Here is a 20,685-nt window from a genome sequence, read left to right on the forward strand (position 1 = left end):
GACCACACACAGCCAACAGCACGTGTGAATTGTTACAGTGCTTCCAGTGGGAGGTACTAGACCATCCCTTTCACAGCCCCGAATGGCATCCAGTGATTTCCATCTCTTTGGATCGTTGAAGAAGGACCTGGGTGGTAAGCGCTTCAACACTGAAATGGCCGTTCAGCAAGCCATCATGATGTGGCTTCAGGGATTTGATGCTGATTTCTTTTATGCCGGCATGATGCCTTGGTCTACCATTGGAGCAAGTGTTTGGGTAAGCAGGGTGACTATGTTGAAAAGTAATGTGTATCAGTGCCCTACTACTGTGTATCAGTATATGTCTGTGAAATAAAGTTTGTCCATGAGAGCTCTCCTTACCTTATTTTCTGAAGCACCTTCGTACTAGCCTATAAGCTATACGATTTTAAACTGTTACCACAGTCTAGTATATACAGTCACGAAGCTCAATACGTAGTAAATATGCATCCATGGATAGTTGCCAACAATTAGGATCACTAATATTACCTCATTACAGACAATGCCAAATAGTACCGGCACAGTCTATTGTTCCTAGCACCCTCACAACTCAAGCTTCATGACTGTATATACTAGACTGTGCTGTTACTTTCTTGTAAGTCTATTTTACATTTTCACTTCAATATAAAAGTTCTGACTGCTTATTGTATTGATTGTGAAAATTCATATTTTTGTGGAACTGCTGTCTGTTTCATTCCTTCATCCAAATTTTTAAATGCACCCAATTTAGTTTCCAAACTTTTTGATTTTCGTTTAGCAAAAGCCATCGCCATGCCTACTTACTCCCACTTCGTCACCTGTATACTAAAAAATAATTAGAAGACTGGTTACACATCATCCCTTCGTAGAAATTTCCACTCTAGGGTCAAAAACCATTTATCTGCCATAGTCCGCAAGACCAAGCTGCTGATTTACGAAAAACTTTGAAGTTAAAAATATATATCGTTGTAACACGATTTTCTAAAATTGCTTCATCGCTATAGTAAGGGATATTTAACATTATTTATATAGGAAATTTTCCAGGATCATAGAAAAATATCATTTAATGTGAGTTTATCATTATATTGATCTTCGTTGTACGGAGATTTGACGTTGTTTCTAGCAAGAATAATTAATTCTCAAGTCAATGAGTGAATTTCTTCAACAGTTTGTAAAAGATAAATTACTGAGAAAATTAACCAAACTAAAATTAAGAACTTCTTCAAATTTTGTAGATTCTACTGTAAACCATGTGCACATTTGTTGTAGATAGTAACATTTTTTTTAACTTAAATAATTTGGTTATAATTTTAAAATTAAATGATATGTATATTACTTGCACTTTTGTAGAGGCATAGTGAGTTTCATGAGTTTGTTAAATCTTACATAAATTGTAAACACAGCTGTAGTAAATTAAAGGTAAGATATGTTGTAGAATAACTCTGCATTATCTAATCAAAACAACTTCGTCTGGATAAAACTTGAAGTTGCTGCGATATGGCAGGACAAGGGAAAGAAATACAAATCCATATAATTATTTTTTTAACATACTGATATTTGAAAGATCTAAATATATTAATGATGACTTAAGAGAAGTTATCTTTATGGAAGCTAAGTCAATAACGTTACAACTACAAAAGAACATTTTTGTTTATATTATTTGCTCTCGAAACAAGGTTAACAGGTAGATGAAAAATATTAAAATTAGAGCAATACTCAAAATATAAAACATATTTACTAATACAAATCACACTATTGGAACTATTAATTTTCTTTTAACCAAGTAGTATTAAAAGAGTCTGTCTTGTGAAAGAACTTTATTGAAAATTTATTGTATTTTCACCTGTGTAAGCAGAAGACTAGTTTGCTCAGTGATGGTTTGCTTGGTAGATGCTGCAGCGAGATGTGACTCAAATTCTAGAATTTGTTGCTTTTCAAGTGCTGCTATCTGCAGTTCTTTTGCTTTTGTCTCTTCTACTTGTTCTCCCATTGCCATTGTTGGAGGAGGATATGTGAAGTGACTGTGAAAAATAACAAACATTCAGAAGTTTTGCATACAATTTCGCAATTTCGGGAGGGTGGGGGGGAGGAAAGGAAGGGAGAGATGTTTCAGAAATGTCATTGTTTGAATAAAAATCATAGTTCTGCCTTACAAAAATAGTAACACAGGCAAATTACTTGTTTGAGTTACACAGAAAAGTGTGAATGATTCGAAATAGGAGTCTATAATAATACTACATATTAATTCTCAATGCTAAGAGACCATTCAATATGGAAATAATTTTCTCATTCGAATTCATGCTATATGACGCATTAAATTATAATTTAATAATTTCCTGTACTTACTTTGTAATACACATTTCCATCAATGTGCGTAGAGTAGGATATTTTTCCCAAGCTACACTGCCAAATGTAGTTGGATTGTGTGCTGACAGAATTAATAACATAATCCAAGCTTTCCAATAGAGGTTAGCTATAGCTAACAGAGGTGGACAATACCTATGGAAGAAATCATGCACCCACATTAAATACTGGTTGTTTGCTAACATCTTGATATATTCAATAATGACTACACAAACTCCACTACTCCAGCAGTGTGAAAAATTTAACTTTAATAGTGAGGCAATGGTTGTAGGATGATGACTAACAGTGATAAATTTTTACATAGGGAAGGAATTGCTGGTAAATTTTTCCTGGAGGATTCTCAATCACAAGTAGGATTTTTTGTGTGTTGTGAATCTATGTAATAGGCCTTCCAGCTATCTTCCTTCTGAGGTCGTGCTGAGGTCTTTTATTATCTTTAAAAACACGTTAATCTCATAACTAATGGCTAACATGATAACCACTCAATCAGCCACGTCTATGGCTGTTAGCATGCTTTCTTTCATCCAGATGGACCAAATTCGATCAGCAACCTGGTCGTGATGGAATTTGTGGTGGACAAATCAGACAATACTTACATATGGCTTTTAAGGAACCCGCAGGTTCATTGTAGTCCTTACATAAGCCCGCCATCGGTCCCTATCCTGAGCAAGATTAATCCAGTCTCTACTATCATATCCCACCTCCCTCAAATCAATTTTAATATTATCCTCCATCTATGTCTCGGCTTCCCTAAAGGTCTTTTCCCTCCAGCCTCTCAACTAACACCCTATATGCATTTCTGGATTTGCCCATACGTGCTACATGCTCTGCCTATCTCAAATGTCTGGCTTTAATGTTCCTAATTATGTCAGGTGAAGAATACAATGTGTGTAGTTCTGCACTGTGTAACTTTCTCCATGCTCCTGTAACTTCATCCCTCTTAGCCCCAAATATTTTCCTAAGCACCTTATTCTCAAACACCCTTAACCTCTGTTTCTCAAAGTGAGAGTTCAAGCTTTAAAACCATACAGAACAACCGGTAATATAACTGTTTTATAAATTCTAACTTTCAGCTTTTTTGAGAGCAGATTGGATGACAAAGGCTTCTCAACTGAATAATAATAGGTATTTCCCATATTTATTCTACGTGGCATGGCGCATCCTCAGGTTGTGGATAGAGGAGATGGCCTCCACATATGGAGGGTAGCTGCAAATATATTGAATAAGCAGTCTCGGATGAGGGGTGGTCCTCCAGCTTGGGGGTTGGGAGAAGAGCTAACAACCCATCACCGTAAAAACAGCTTGTTACGAAACCTCAAATCAGACAATGCAAAGATTTATTTCAGGATGCTCCCATTTCCTTTTTCCATTCCACCACCTCCTCCTCATTTCTTCCACCATATGCAACAGTTAAAAATAAGTTGGGGTGACATCTTGTGGAGAGTTGGTACAGTCCTCTGATGCTGATATAGGATTTAAAGTCTTTGGACTTCGAGTTCTGGAGTTTATCAGTTACTCGTCTGGAGATGAATCACAAATACCACCCAGGCCATCTATCAGACTGGAACAATCATCATATAGAGTGCACATTGGGCCAATATCAGCCTCAAGTGCTCCAGCCCTCGAAAAGCCAGCCAAGCAATTGCTGAACCACCAAGGATGACCCAAATTAAATGCAATGTACCAATACTGATATTCTTTAATAATTTTATTCGTATAATTTAATTGAACGTAACAGTTTTAAAAGCAACTAAATTATACAACAAATATTTGTTCAAATAATAATAATAATAATAATAATAATAATAATAGTAATAATAATAATAAAACCACAAGAACTTTTAAATGAATTATGTTAACACTTAATAAGAAATAAATTTTACCCTGCAGGCAGATTTATGTTGTCTGGATGATGATATGCACTCAAATTAAATATGAGATCAATAATATCAAGTTTATCTGCTTGTAACATTGGAACACCTTCTGATGATTGAGAAGCTGCTCTCTTCAATAACTGATCTGCTAATTCCAAAGTATCAGGAGGAGCCAGTGGATGTTCCTGAAAACAATACACACATATTCAAAAATCATCTTTTGTGAATACAAAAACTATATTTGACAACTACAATGCTTTTTGATACAGTTGCTGAAGCAGGTATATTTATAAAACCCAAAAGACAGAAATGGCAAAAGGTAATTTGGGAAGATTTTTAGAAATACTATATTAATACATAAAAGTATTTATTTGGCCACTGGCTGTAACTTGGCAGATCAAGAAAACACTGGAAAGAAAAGGTTTGAGAACGAAGCATACTGTGAACCCAGAGCAGGTCAAGAGTTATAAATCATTCATTTAATGATGATTAAGAGTGAATTACGAAAGTGTAAAGAAGGAAACATTTTGGAAAATTTTACATTATTTAATAGGGACAATTAAAATAGGCATATGACACATGTGAATGATCTACTAAAACACCAGCCTGCATTAACAGGCTGGTTTTTAAGTCACAAGGTGTACAGCATGGAATTGTCTTGTCACCTTCATATTACAATGTGATAATGAATGAAACTACAAATAAAATTTCAGAAAACAACCACAAACTATATTTCAAAACATTTATATTGTATATGTTGCAGATATAATAATCTGAAGCAAAACAGAAGAAGAAAAAGAAGTAGAAATGCAATATTATTTTTGTGATACACACTCAAGTTAACACGACTGTTTTCTTTGAAATGGAAATTGAATTAGAAAATCTCAATTTCAAAGAAAAACAATCATCATATTAACTAAATATAAAAACAATATTTCACTTCTTCTTCCTCTTTGTTTAAAAAACTGTAATAAGTCACTAAATCCTTGAAATGTACTGTATCAAAGTATCACCGAAAAGCTAAAAATCTGGAGAAAAAAAAAGGTGTTAAAAATGATATTAATTTTGATCAAATCATAAACTGAAAAACGCAAATTTTGACCAAAACATAAACTAATATATAGTTTCAGTTTTCAAATGCAGATGAATCTGCCAGGTATCCCTTGCTGGTTCCCTCTCATTATCTAAAAGTAGGAATGATGTGAAAATCCCCTTACTAGTCATTATCCTCTCACATTATGGCTAAACCCATTTTTGAAATGGAATCAACAATAACAATCAATAAATAATCCAAATTGTGCAAGTATCAAAGCAAACGTAAAAGGAAAATAATTATTCTATGAAAGCAAAATATCAATATTTTAAAAAACAAAATATTAAACAATTACCTTTGATAAACCGATGACAAAAATTCTAATCAGTGTATTTTGTAATACAGGCACATCTGATGCCAGTCGAAACATCAAAGGTCTATCATTCTCAGGTGGCCAGAGGTCACGATTATAATACTGTTCAGGATGTTCCATGAATAATACCTATTTATAAAGAAAATTATCATTAGAACTACATATATACATTTTCGTTAATAACAATAAATAAATCTCACCTGCAAGCATTTATTGGTTACTTTTGTGCTGGCAATCATACTGTAATATTTTAAAAATCAAAATGAATACTCCCATGTCATAAAGATTATTCACCTTTTTCTTCCAACTATAGAATTGATTTTATTCATATTCATAACTCATATATTAGCAGAGAAAATTCACTACTTTAATTTGAATTGTAACAAAACTTTATCTGACACCACTAATACAGCTAAGACAGCTAAGAAGAGACAGCTGAGAAGAGTAGCATTAGTTGATACACAATTTGTAGGAGTTCAGAAACAAGATGATTCACATAGCACTATATATGAAAAGCACATTCCAAGATAACAGTAAGCCACACATTTTCCAAAACTGAGATTTCACTGTAATTTGTCATGTCAATACCATAATAATTTGCTTGAGAATTTGTTGGTGAATATACTGAAAATAAGATACGTGTCCCAACTTCCTATTTCACAGATCATAGTTACATTTGGGCCATTTTTCGAATTTATGATTCATGGCACTGTATGAAATCTTTAAATTGTGCTCCTATGTGGATTACCATTATGTTACACTGAATTCATATTACAGTATGTATGTATATCTTACTTTGTGGAGAGCATGGACAAATTCACTACCACTTGGACGATACATCCTGGGAACAGTTTCATGTAGCCACCAAACAGCATCACGCTCAATTTTAGCAACTAGAATTTGAAAATTCTGTAACAACATAAAGAAACTGGTTACTCATTTTAAGAAAACCTAAGTAGCTTTGTGAATTCATGATTTAGATACAACTCACAATCAGTGGGAGAAGGGAAAGAGTTCATTAAAGTGACATATGGACAAGAACACCTTTAGGACAATTCCGTATTTTGAACTTAAATCTCTGTCAGTAATATATACACTTTACCTACTAATTCATGGTGCTATCTGGCACCAAACAGTATCACTCTGTATTTAATCATTATAATATAATGAGATGATAATGTATTGCTTTAAAAAGCAATAGTGCAATTAAATGGTAGGAAAAATTGAAGTGACGTCATATTCCATAATAATATGATTGTTGTTGTTGCAGTTGTTCACTAATGTTCTTGACTTTGAATCTCCTTCATTTGCCAACTTGCATCTAAATAGTACTTCTAGCTGTAAATCATCACCAGTTTGAATCATCGTGATGGCCTGACACTTATGGTATTCATCTCGCCAATTTCGACATAGAGAATACTTTCTTTATTTGGTTATTTAGTGTTGATGAAATTGGTGATAGCGAGATGAGGTGCAGATTCACCATAGATTACCTGAAATTTGCCTTACAGTAGGGGAAAATCAAACGAGTTAATCAGTCCAAGAAGGAATCAAATCCATGCTCAAACGAATCATGGATCAGCAGGCACAAGTGCTATCGCCTGAGCTATGCTGGTGTCTAGTAGGTAGTAAAGTGATGGATAGAGTGACATTCTATAACAGTTGAGTAATAATATTATTACAGCTATTTGGGAAATGTTAATACTATAATTCCAAATGAAGTTGCAAATCTACTTTTTGCGAAAATGGGATACCAGTGGTCTGGTTGTTGATAATCATGACACACTATAGTACAGTTATGCATGCATTGTAATGTATAATAAAATTAGCTTGAATCATTGCATATAATTTTGTTACGTATTTTTATCAGTGTGCCTTGATTATAAACAACGAAAAATATTACAGATTCACATGAAGTAGATTAGCAACTTTACTAAGTAACAATTCATTATATAAATTAATGTTCTTCCTCCTTTAAGTATTTTTTTTAATGTACTGTTTGGTACCTAATAAGTCTTTCATTAATTTCAAGCGTAAAAATTATTATAATAAACATATTTCCACCAAAAAGTACAATCTGTGTGTAATGGAAGCTAGGGCAAAGCAGAGGTATGGCCAGACCTCGGTAGTCTACTAGTGGCTATATTAGACGAGCCTGTGGTGGCTGTAGTTCACTCTTGAAGAGTTAGCTTCTAATCAGCATGACTAGCTACACCTGGAGCAGACTACGGTCGAGATGGAACTGGTACCTTGAAACGGCGCAGGCTCTGGATTAGGATGGGGTTCGTCTGTATAGTCACAGGGAGCATTTTGCAATAATTTGCAACTTCTTTTTTCTTTACAGGCCAGTAAATATACTGACATGAGCCTGTCGCATTTAAGCACACTTAAATGCCATCAGCCTGGGCCAGAATCAAACCCGCAACCTCGAGCACAGAAGGTCAGTGCATTTTACTGAAAAAAATCACTTCTTACACTACCCAACAATTTTCACAGGGAAGCAAAATAATATATTGGGTCGTTCTAAAGTATTAGATGACTTTCTGGAACATAATTATTTTCACTTGAAGTATGAGTAATTAACAGAAACAAAATATTTAAAATAATCATCGCATAAATCAACCTAATTTAATATATTTTAATTCACCTGGAACAGTGTTGAATTGTGAGGATAAATCCAACCAAGTAGCCTGTTTTTTAATTTGGTTATTTAACGTGCTCTATCAACCAGTGGGCTATTTAACATAGCTGGAATTGGTGATAGCAAGATCATATTTGGAGAGATGAGGACGAGGATTCACCACAGATTACCTTACAGTTGGAGATAAACCTCGAAAAAACCCAATCGTAGCCTGCTCTTCTCTTGGTGAATTTCCGTCAGTACTTTTATTTTCTAATATCAATACTGAATTATTGACTAAAATTCTAAAAGAATTTTCACTTCGAAATGCAAGAAGGTACCTTTTTTTTTTTTGTCTTCCATCATTACTGTAATTATTTTGTGAAACAAATACTTGTACAAACAAAAACAAAGTGATAAGAGACAGGGTACTGTTTATAAGCAGAAACCCAGCATTCAGTTGATGTTTCTCAAGTGAGCGTACAGTCAGCTGACAGTACTGAATTTATCAAGAGAAAACGTAGGAGGACTATATCTTACAATCAAGAATTAATCATGTTTCAGTGATTGCTGACAAACAGGCTAAATAATCGAGAATGGTGCACAAAGCCATACGCATATCAAGTTTCGGATGGCATTTGCTTAAATACTGCCAGAATGGCATAGACTATAGGATGCACTCCTGCCTATAGAAATTTTTGTGAATGATCCTGTCCAAGTAGTTGTCACAAGAAAAACATCGTTTAATTGGCAATATGTGAATACAAAGATAGAAAAAGTACAGATATGGAAGGCGAAATATTTCCTTCTTCCAATTTTCCTACTCTAGCTATCTTTCAAATAAACATGCATCTGCACTGACAATAACTATTGGAAAATCGGTATGCAGACCAATATACCATTTATATATTATACTAATCCATTAAACATGAATTACATGTCTACTTTATATTAACATGAGGATAAGAACAATTCTTACATGTAAAACAGCAATTTCCCTTTTATCACCACGTGCCAAAAGAGATGATGCTTCCTTCACTGCAGGAGAAATGGCGAGCAGTATACACAAAGTGATCAGGTCTGTTATAGACACGAACATACGTTCCTAGAAAACATAAAAATAATTTACTTGTTAAATTTCATACTAGTAGAAATTTTATTTATTTTTACAAATTTCAATGAAACATAGTATTTCAGAGTTAATATAGTGAAAATGAAAACGAAAAATACAAGAAATATAAGACTTTCTTTAGTGAAAAAATACACAAAACACATTACCTTAACATCAAGTTTTACTAAAAAATACATAAAAATTCAAAATGAAATGTTATACATGCCACCATATTGTAAAGTAGTATAGCAGAGTATAATTGTAAATATGCATACTTGTTCTTCCTTAACAGTTAATCGAAGTAGGATAGTTTGGGTAATTAAACCTGAACAGACGTATTGTCTACTAAACAGACGCAACATAAAAATTATTTCGGAATATGTATGATAAGACTTTCTTGTGTTAAATTTTAACGTACCTTGTTTACATGTTTCGACCTATTTATTGGTCATCTTCAGAACTGGTCGTTGTTAAGATGACCCATAAATAGGTCGAAACATGTAAACAAGGTACGTTAAAATTTAACACAAGAAAGTCTTATCATACATATTCCGAAGTGATACAGTGTTAAAAGTTGTGTAATCAAGATGTATAAAAATTATGTAAAACTTAATCTCATTATTATGCAAATGTCAGAGAATCTACCATATTTCACAAAATTTCTGGAAAGAGGACAGTACTTCTTTTAAAGTGAAACACTGTTCACAAACTTCATAATACAATAGTATCAGTCACAATCAGCATCATAAAAATAAATACATTTATGTAGGTACAAACACATACAAATTTAATTAATGCTTTTGAGATTGTTCGTCACAAAATCCCCCAAGGAAATATTGATGGCTAAGAAGTAATACCACAGTCTAGTATATACAGTCACGAAGCTCAATACGTAGTAAATATGCATCCATAGATAGTTGCTAACCACTAGGATCGCTAATATCGCCTCATTACAGACAATGCAAAATAGTACCGGCACAGTCTATTGTTCCTAGCAACCTCACAACTCAAGCTTCGTGAATGTATATAGTAGACTGTGGTATACTTCGCACGAAAACATGACGACCTTCCCTCATACCCTTCACCAGTTAACTGCAGGCACGCGCAAGGGATAAACCCTTAGCCGAGTTGCCAATTCTTCAAGTCATTGTGATTTGCGAACGTTTTTCAAACAGTGTTCCGTGAAACCGCGATTTTCAGCGAGACTATATTATCTTTGTAAATATACCTTAATTTATAATTACTAAAACAAAATTGGTATAAAAATGAACAAGCTTATTTTAAAAACACATTATATTTATATTTTCAGTAACATGTTTTGCCTAAATTAACAAAGAAATGCAGAGTTAGTGTTAAATTCTCATGTTATTGAAGAAGTTCCAGAATTTTATACTTAATTAAGGATGTTGCGCTGGTAAAATTTTCGGAACTGTAATCATTGAATAGCAATTTATAGTACAAGAGAGTAAAATTAGATTTTATCTGCTTCGCCTTGGGTGATAATTTCCACGAGCACATAAAATCCGTTTACTCTAGTGTGCTATACAATATTTTAATCATTACTGATATGTAAATTTAATTTTAAAGTGTAGGTCTTTTCTTTATAATGTGTTGTTGGCGAAGAAGTTCATATATATTCATTTTAATTAATGCTAATATGTTGGTTGTCATGTAGAGAGTGATTTAAAAACATTTAATTCACTGCTGTAAGTTAGAAAACTTTTAAGCACTGTTGGGAATAATGTCATTATTTAGGTTGCTAAGGACGGTGAAATAAAGACCAGTTTAGATACCGCTCATGGATAAATGTATTCCTTTTACATCATTTTTTCATAACATGAAAATCATATTAAAGCACAAAAGAATATATTTGTTTCTCTGCCAGTTTACTTGCTGATTCGATGCAAATTTTCTGTAGGCCTAAGGAACGTTATAAGATACGAAATATGATTGAATTAATTAAGGGGGCATGTACACTTCTTATACCTTAAAATTATGTTATGTGAAATACAGGCCTAATATAAAATTTAAATTTATACACCAACTATTGAAGTTCATTCAGATAAAACAACCTGTATTAGTTTTTTTTAGTTATTTAACGACACTGTATAAATTACTAGGTTATTTAGTGTCGATGGGACTGGTGATAGCAAAATGGTATTTGGCGAGATGAGGCCGAGGATTCGCTATAGATTACCCGACATTCGCCTTACTGTTGAGAAAAACCTCGGAAAACCCCCAATCAGATAAATTAGCCAAAGCGGGAATTGAACCCACGCCCGAGTGCAACTTCGGATCGGCAATCAACTAAGCCAACTAAGCTATGCCAGTGGCTCTGTATTAGTTCTGAAGTTATGATTTGTAATGTAAAGTGCGGCATTGGCTATAATAGCTGTTAAGTGGAAAACGGCATGAGCTCTTTTTTCTTCTTCGCAAACTAGGCCTATATTCCTTAAAAACCCTTTTCCTGGTAATTCCGAAAATACTGGATAGAATCGAATGAAATTTTTTCTGCATTCTTAAACATAATGTACAATCAGGCCAGAATATTTTCGGAAGTTTATTTGCTGTTGGCAATATCTCTTCCAAGTACTGTTCGACGAAGTAAATCACGCATAAAATCGTCTATCTTACCGAATTCTGTTTTACAGTAGTTTATTTTCTCTTCAGTTGGTGAACCGTAATTCTTCATTTCTATGCCCCATATATATTTTTTTACAAACTCCGCCGGTTGCGTCCGACGTTAAGTGATTAAGATTTGTACTTATCAAACTGCCTCAACTTTCGATTACTCTACGGATAGAATTTCTAACGTTGGATACAATTTTAACACACTCCTCTGCAAATAACATATTCTGTTTTCTTCGACGGTGTTATTTGTTCTTGTCATGATGGTCCTGGATCTTCAGGTGAATCAGGAGGCCTGACTGCGGATCATCGGCTCCTACACTCATTAATCATGGCCGGAATAAATTAGACATATTGAAGTGCACAACAGTATAAAACAACACGTCGACATATGTCTAAAAAGACACTGACAACAGGTGAAACCAAACAGGTAGAGGCAATGACTTACGAGTAAATTTGGCAATGCTGGGATCTATTGTATTTCTGCCACGCGGCTAGGGGTTGAGTAGAGGATGGGGGTTTATGACGGATTACCAATTCCAAGAAGAGAGGCCGTCATGTTTTCGAGGCAAGTATAATATGTCGTATCTGTAAATCTGCAGGTAAATCAAACAACTGTTCTAAAAATTAATTTTTTATATAATATGTTTCTACTTTGTAAGATCTTCTACTCGAGGACAAAATATTAGTTAATTGTCCAACTATGTTAACATAATAATGTAGTTAATCTAAATAATAGTGTAGTTAAACTAAATGACCATTTTTGTAGATACGAGATAACCATTGATATATATCATGTGCTTAGCTGTGATCACCAGGTATCTTTTTTTTTTTGGGGGGGTTATTTTCTGATGCTGTATCAACATCTCAGGTTATTTAGAGTGTGAATGAAATGAAGATGATAATGGCAGTGAAATGAGTCTGGAGTCCAGCACTGATAGTTACCCAGCATTTGCTCATATTGGGTTGAGGGAAAACGAAAAAACCTCAACCAGATAACTTGCTCCAACCAGGATTCGAACACGGGCCACCTGGTTTCGTGGTGAGACACACTAACAGTTACTCCACAGGTGTGAACCCCCCAAGTTATTATAGCTGATTTCCATAACTGGTTTTCGCTACCTATTGTAGCTCCCCAAATTCATCACGATACTGAATAGGTACCAAATCCTAGGCATGATGCTTTAGAGCAGATGCTAAGTTATGGAAAAAAAATAGACGAAGGAACATTTGTCTTATACAGGGGGGAGTCTTATAAAGACTTAAAGGAACCAACCTGGACAACTGCCTGATGTCCCATCCCTTACCTTCTCTTGGTGCAGCTGTTAGTAAACATACCTATGGATGTTGAATGAAAGATAGGGGCTACTCATCAGTCAACACTGGTCAGCTTGATGAGTTTAATGATCGAATTTCGTATCCTTCTCCTCTATCCAATAACAAATTCCCTCTTTATACATTTCTATCCAGTCCTCCAACTGAACTCTTATTGTCTTCAACCCTGACGATATTAGAGCACTCAAGGCCTCTACGGGTTCACTTCCTTTTCTTCTATTTCCCTGCATTTTTCTCTTATTCTTAGTGCTAGCCTGCTATGGCACTCCAAACTGTCCTCCTATAACTAAAGGAGGGTACGACTGGTGAATATCACGATTTCCAAGTTAGGTCCAATGGACCCGTTGACCAACAGTAAGTACAATCCTCCTGACATCTTGGAAGTTGTGTGTGGATGACGTAGCCACCAAGACACCAAAGTATGGTGTCCACTTGAAACGGCTACAAGCTGTCATTTTGTACTCTAATCTAAGAACCGTATTTGTGGAAATTATATTTTTACTAGAATAACAATTTATGTACCTAGGTCTAGCTAGCCCTATAACATAAATCAGGATGAAAGTCCAGAATAGTTCCTTGATCATTTTACTAGGACAGACAGAGAAAGAGAGAGGGAGGGAGAAAGAGAGGGAGGGAAGGAGGAAGAGGGAGGGATGGAGAGGGAGAGAGAGAGGAAGATACAATGCATGTGCACACACACATACACGTGTTTCTTTCCACTATATTATAGGCCTAATCTACTTATTATTTTCCTTTTCAGATATGAATTACTGAGGTTAGAGAAACATAAAAGTCTAACAACATTTTATTTTGTCTCTTAATGGACGATTTTCTTTATCAAGTTGTACATTTTCTTAGATTATTTTATTGCATTTTCAGGAACACCAATTCAGTTTTTACAATGTTTCGTCTAGAATATTATAGAATTATTTAATTTAAAACATAATAATAGTAATTTTTAATAAAATGTACAAAGTCAGAGTAACTGCATCCAAAAGAATTCTGAAATGAACTCCCTGTCATAGTAACTTGAGAGGAAAGAACTGACACCATCACATTCAATCAAAGTAGCATAATACCTAACATTATGTACAATCACAAGAAGTGACTGCTATCTATATGATGATTATAACCGTAGTTTACCTTTACAGTAGTTTTAATTTTTAAATGTGTCATGTTACACTTATGACTGTTTTAAAAATTTTCTAAAGTTTCACATTGCAAAAGGCATCAAGTTTTGTAAGTTAGGTATCATTTCATTGACTTAAAAAAATTGACAAATGATTTCAGGAAATCACAATGATTGCATTTAACGTTTATGTTTAAATTAAAGTAATAAAATACATTATGTACTTTCTTTAACACTGTAGTGCGATTTATTTGATATTCACATGTATACAGAAGCCACATACGCAATATTTCCATGACTATTACATGGGATACCTCGAGGAACAGTAAATAGAGAATGGAATGAGATGGACTGCGTGAAAAACCATGAAACACGAATTTCAGCTCATATTTCGGTTTCCACTGTACCTTGAAATGATATCAAAGTAAACCTTTCATGGCAAAGCATTACAATTTTTCTCTCTTGTACCTCAAACATAGACGTTTCATGCCAAAAGTATCTAGTTAATAAAATTGTTTCTCACTTAAGTAAACTGACTATTGTATTATTTTTAAATTACAGGTCAGTCACGAGTCTATGTGTGTTTATTACTACTCGGTATACAATGCTTTACAAAGTATAAACTCGTTATTTACACTACAAAATATTCAGTGCCAAAGATCTGTAGTTCAATGGTTGGCAAAACTGAATGTAAACTTCCAAGTACCGAATGTTGAATTGAATGAATTTGAACGAGGTGGAATCTACAAGCAAGCACTGCACTGACCCTCAAGCAAGGTGCATTCATAAACTCACACTGGCTGACTACACTAAGGTTTGCTGTACCCAGTTTTCGAGCAGGCAATCCCACTCGTCTCCAGACCAGCCCCCTCCATGCGTCACCATTCAGCATTTAGAAAATGAAGAGATGTTGATGGAATGATGTAGATGCCTAATAAGAAAAAACGGGAGAACCCTGAGAAAACACCCAACTGCGACGTTTTCAATGAAAAACTTCAGGTCTGACCAGGAGTCAAACCAGGACCGCTTGTGTGAGAAGCTGAAGGTCTGATCACTCAGCCACCGCAGGGATATCCATGTACCAAAGTTTGTATATTATTGATACATCTGAAAAATTTTCGTCGAGTTTGTTTCCTCAGATTAAGTGGCATGAATTATATTAGCACTTACAATTAAATCCATTCCTGCAATAACTTATTGATAAAAATTCACAGTAAATGTAAGAAATCATTGTCTTGGATCAAAACACAAACCAGAAGAAGGATTCAGTTTGTCTGCTACAAAATGTGAAAGACTGTACTGAAGTGCTTAAGAGAAGTCATTACTCTGAAGTATTACTATCACGTGCACTTTGTGATTAGGAAAAAAATGAAAATGCATTATTAATGGTTGACTGTAGGAAAAAAGTTACTTAGCACCATCGAATAATTACGTGGTCTATAATTGGTATGAAAGAAAGTAATGTTCCCTTCCGTGCTGCTTGTGTGATGTATGTGTATATGAGGAAAGAGAGGCAAAAGGGAGAGGAGAGAAAGGTGAAGGAGAGATGGAGAAAGAGAAGGGGAGAAGAGAGGGAGAAGGGAAGAGAGAGGAGAAAGAGAAAGAATATCAGTTTGAAAGATATGATTACACCTACATAAAATACAAGTCAGTTTACTTGTGGGCAAATGTATAATGTACATGATTAATGTACTTACCTTGAATTCGAAGTCACGAAACTGAGGAGCAGAGTCTTTTCTATCGAGCATCAATCCTCGACAGAGGGCTGAAATATTAATGTCATGCCTCAGTACACGAACAATCTCTCTCAATAGAGCACGAATAGGGCGCAGATAATCTTCACGATTCATCAGTAGATCCTATGAAAAAATAAACATTTCACATAATGTAAAGTTATAAATTAAGAATTACTCTGTATGCAACAACATATTGTTTCTAGTTTAATCATTTCAAAGAGTAACAACAAAACAGTTTTATAGCAATATACAAATATAAAACTCTACAGCAATTGAAAGCAGGCATGACTTCTTGGTGTAAAAAAAGAACTTGCTGCTATTCTAAATTTATGTACAAAATGTATGCTGCACATAACATTCTGGAATATATATAGAAATGATACTTTGACAATTATGCCAGGATTAAGGATTTCGCAGCATAAAATTCATATTTCAATGGAAAGTATATTTCGCATGAATCACTTCGTTTTTAAGAGACCATGTTTATTACATATGATATATATCTGTCGTCGATTTGCAAAAGAGGACATGTCCAAAATAACAAAATGTTGAAAAATCGCAAAAACTATAACTAAGTTAACAAATTAAAATGTTCATATATTTTTTTTCTAAATAGATCACTATGGGTACATACATTCAGGATCAATGAACACTTTAATTTTTTTAAGTCTATTATGGCTTTTTTGCAATTTCCCAACACTTTTGTCATTTTGGACAAGTCCCCTTTTGCAAATCGACGACAGATATACAGAGTGTAAGTGAAATATCCTTGCAGATTGAAAGGTAAGCTAGGGGACACTGAAATGAATAGAATACCTATATTATGTTTTGTGATTAAATGCACGAGTAATTAGAAAATTAAGTTTGAAGTTTCAGCATCCAATAACATCGCTGCCACTAACACACACTTCTCTTGATACAGATGTAAGAAGTCAATGAACTTGGTAACTCGGTGTGTCTCGCTGGATGAGAAGTTCTCAGGTGCTGTGTTGGAACCATCTCGCAGTGAGTAGCAGCTTAGATTTAGAGATTTTTAAAATTAAATTTACACGAAAACCGTCAACAATATTGAAATATGCCAGAGGGATAAATTATTCTTTATTAGTTTTCCTATCGATATGGACAAAACTCACGATCCTACTCGCAATAGTTATCGAATAAGAAGTTATTAAAGATTTGAGAAAAAACATTTTTTATGAAAAAAAAAACTATTATATTATAGTATTTTGTTACATACAACATGAGCTATTTGCTCTGAAAACCAGCAAGGCTATTTCACTTCCACCTTGTATATATTTACGTCAACAGCATTTCTTTACATGTAATGTTATACCTCATTTTTAAAAAAGTGGTATGTGGATTGTGATATGTATCTAATATTTTCAATTAATGAAACAATCTTAGAAACAGACAAAGATTCAACTATGAAAACCTCAAAATGATTTCATTTTACATATAGAAACAACACAGAATATGAATTTATTTGCGTGATGTCAATTCTATTACAATTATGTTTATTGCTATTACATATTGTATAATATATTTTATAATAAATTTTTGTGCATACTTCAATATTTAAATTTGCATAAATATTTTGGCTTCAATTGGGGCTGATTTTGTAGATTTTAAGGGTGTGAAAAAAACATCTGACCTTAGAAATAGAAACAAAATCAATCGTCCATATGAAAATCAGAGCATAATTCAAGAGTATGTTGTAGTTTGTTGTTTTCTAATGCCAAGCATTTGACAATAAAGTCATTTGACCTCTTGCACTCCAATATTTTTCAAAGATATTGTCATGGTCAGCCACTCAAGCACAGATTTTGAAGTGTTCCGAATCCATTTCTTGATTTGAATTGCACAATGGACAGTTAGGGGACTGATATATTCCAATTCTATGCAGGTGCTTAGCCAAACAGTCATGGCCTGTTGCCAATCTAAATGCAGCTACAGATGATTTGCGTGGTAAATCGGGAATGAACTGTGGATTATGATGCAGAGAGTTTCATTTTTTTCCCTTGAGATTGTGTTATCAAATTTTGTTTGTTGAAGTCTAAGTATGTAGATTTAATAAATCTTTTCACAGAGTAATACGTAGATTTAGTAACAGGTCTGCAAGTAGCAGTCCTGACCTTCTTTGCTAAAGCATCCACATACTCGTTTCCCAAAATTCCACAATGGAATGGAATATAATTCTTTTATTGAGTGTTATTAATTGAGAGAGCATTTTAGTTATTTCTGCTGTTTGAGATGAAGGTGTGTGTCTAGAAACTATTGATAGAATAACTGCTTTGGAATATAAATAACCACTAAATTCTTTGCACAGCTGAACACTGACTTATGCCGTAAGCCTCAAAACATGGAAGTCAATAATGCAAAATTGATGATGATCATGACGACGATGGAGTGGTCTTTAAATGGATATTTAACAATGCTCTGTCAGCTTCATGGTCGACTATTGTCAAAGAAATTGGTGATAGCAAGATGGTATTTTGGAGAGGTTAGTGCAGCATTTGCTAGGGGATAACTTGACATTCGCCTTACAATTGGAGAAAACTCGAAAAACCTCCACTAAAGTAATCAGTCCAAGCAGGATTCCAACCCATGCTATGAGTACAACCTTGGAGTATGATTAAATTTTGTTATCCACAAATGATGAGAATGGTAACAATAATGGTAGTGACAATAGTGGTAGTGTGATATCTTTAGGGAGTTGACAATCAAATATGCATATTTTCAGGTTAAGAAGTACATACTCCAAATATTATTATAATTAACACACAAAAAACAAAATACACTAAAAATTGTTTTCAAATACTACCTGGAATATTTCAGCAAGGAGTGTTGCAGCAGAATCAGGTGCTGATTGGAACATTACAGATATCATAGCCATATTGTTTGGATTACGAGCTGTTGATAATTCATTGTAGATAGTATGCTTTAGAACAGTTGCCAAGTTGTCTGGATGTGCTGTTATTAATTCCCTAAAATCAAAACAATGAAAAATGAATTTACAACATGTAGTCTATGTTGTGATACAAATTAGTCACCAAATTAATTTCAACTTACATAATAATTACAGCATGAGCACTCAATTTGATATTAAAATTGAGAAAACATTCCATAAATTTCAGTATTCTGTTCACTGGTTTGGTTAAGTAATAGGAGTCTCAAAAAACTAAGAAATAAAAGAAAATTACATACAATTAAATGTACAAGTACTCATAAATATATGTAAACACCAAACAATTAAAATTGATATCCCTGTTTCAAATTACTGATAAAGAACAGTATTACATATCACTGTAACGGAGCATTAAATGAAGCTGTGGACTATACTGTAAAGGAAGGATGTTGCGAATCTACAAAATAAGAAAAACCATTTCTTAATCTTCAGTTACTGCACATATTAAATTAAAGAACAATGCCATAAATAATAACATATGTTGAAAGGCAAGTGTGAATAAGAGGTGGAAGTCCTTCAATAGATAATTCTTCACTCACTTGAAAAATCATTGCTTATTTTGTTCAAACTGGCTACTTAACATAACACTCCTCCTGAATAATTTAATACATGAACACCTTTCTTTTGTGCAGTTGCGCCCGATTTGACAGTGGATACGAAATGAATCTATTGTCATATGTAGCCATCACCTTTGAAAACATTGCTCTAAAGTGAATACCTGAAGGTATGACTGCCTGAAGTGTTATTTCAAAATGCAGTGAACTATTAGTTATTAACTAATTAACCATCCTCTGATTGAGGTTCTAGCTGATATGTTATATCTATTATCAGGCAGTACATCTCACTTGACGATATGTGTCACAGAAAGAACAACTGTTTGTATGCATCAAAGTCTGATTAGTGTAATATGTAGCTAATTGGTGATATATGCAATGGACGGGGAAAGGAACTGGCAACTCTATCCCATTACCTCCTGGTCTAGTTGCCTCATAAATGGTACATTGTTGGTATCACTTGTGAGGTTCAGACCTGTCTTCGGACAGTTGACTAAACAACAACTAATTAACCAGTAAGGAAACAACTTCAACGCAGTTACAAATTTAATTGTAATTAACAGTTGCACCATCACTACAAATAACATTTCAAAACCAAGAACATATTTTTAAGAGGAACAGGATCCTGTAATATGCTCAAAATTTCCATTTTTTGTTGTTTTTTTTTTTATTTACATTCTCTGAAAAATCCTCTTTCCAACGATATATAATTTATGCATATTATTATTTTATGAAAATATATTTAAAAAATTTGTATCTGTGATGAGGAATATGCAGCTGGGGTGTTCTGATGACTTTGGCAGGATCCTATAATATGCTCAAATTTAAATTTTATTTTTTATTATTTATATTCTCTGAAAAATCCTCTTTCCAAGGGTATACCATTTATGCACATTATTATTTTATGAAAATGTATTAAAAAAAAATTATCTACGACGAAGAATATGTAGCTGGGATGTTCTGATA

At 33.9% G+C, this 20,685-nt stretch overlaps 1 protein-coding gene across 2 annotated transcripts in view; it reads right to left on the bottom strand.

The window, feature by feature from the left end:
* The window catches only part of IntS1 (integrator complex subunit 1), an 87,226-nt gene that overhangs the window by 34,149 nt on the left and 32,392 nt on the right, over positions 1 to 20,685 (bottom strand). For both annotated transcript variants that reach the window (XM_069818622.1, XM_069818621.1), the window contains exons 8-15: positions 19,022 to 19,184; positions 16,162 to 16,323; positions 9,241 to 9,366; positions 6,437 to 6,550; positions 5,624 to 5,770; positions 4,245 to 4,420; positions 2,344 to 2,496; positions 1,841 to 2,018 (exon numbers count right to left, since the gene is read on the bottom strand). In XM_069818622.1, the coding sequence (XP_069674723.1) occupies positions 1,841 to 2,018; positions 2,344 to 2,496; positions 4,245 to 4,420; positions 5,624 to 5,770; positions 6,437 to 6,550; positions 9,241 to 9,366; positions 16,162 to 16,323; positions 19,022 to 19,184 (1,219 nt within the window). The remainder of the gene's footprint in view (positions 1 to 1,840; positions 2,019 to 2,343; positions 2,497 to 4,244; positions 4,421 to 5,623; positions 5,771 to 6,436; positions 6,551 to 9,240; positions 9,367 to 16,161; positions 16,324 to 19,021; positions 19,185 to 20,685) is intronic.

Source organism: Periplaneta americana, chromosome 2, assembly GCF_040183065.1.
Source record: "Periplaneta americana isolate PAMFEO1 chromosome 2, P.americana_PAMFEO1_priV1, whole genome shotgun sequence".
NCBI lineage: Eukaryota > Metazoa > Arthropoda > Insecta > Blattodea > Blattidae > Periplaneta > Periplaneta americana.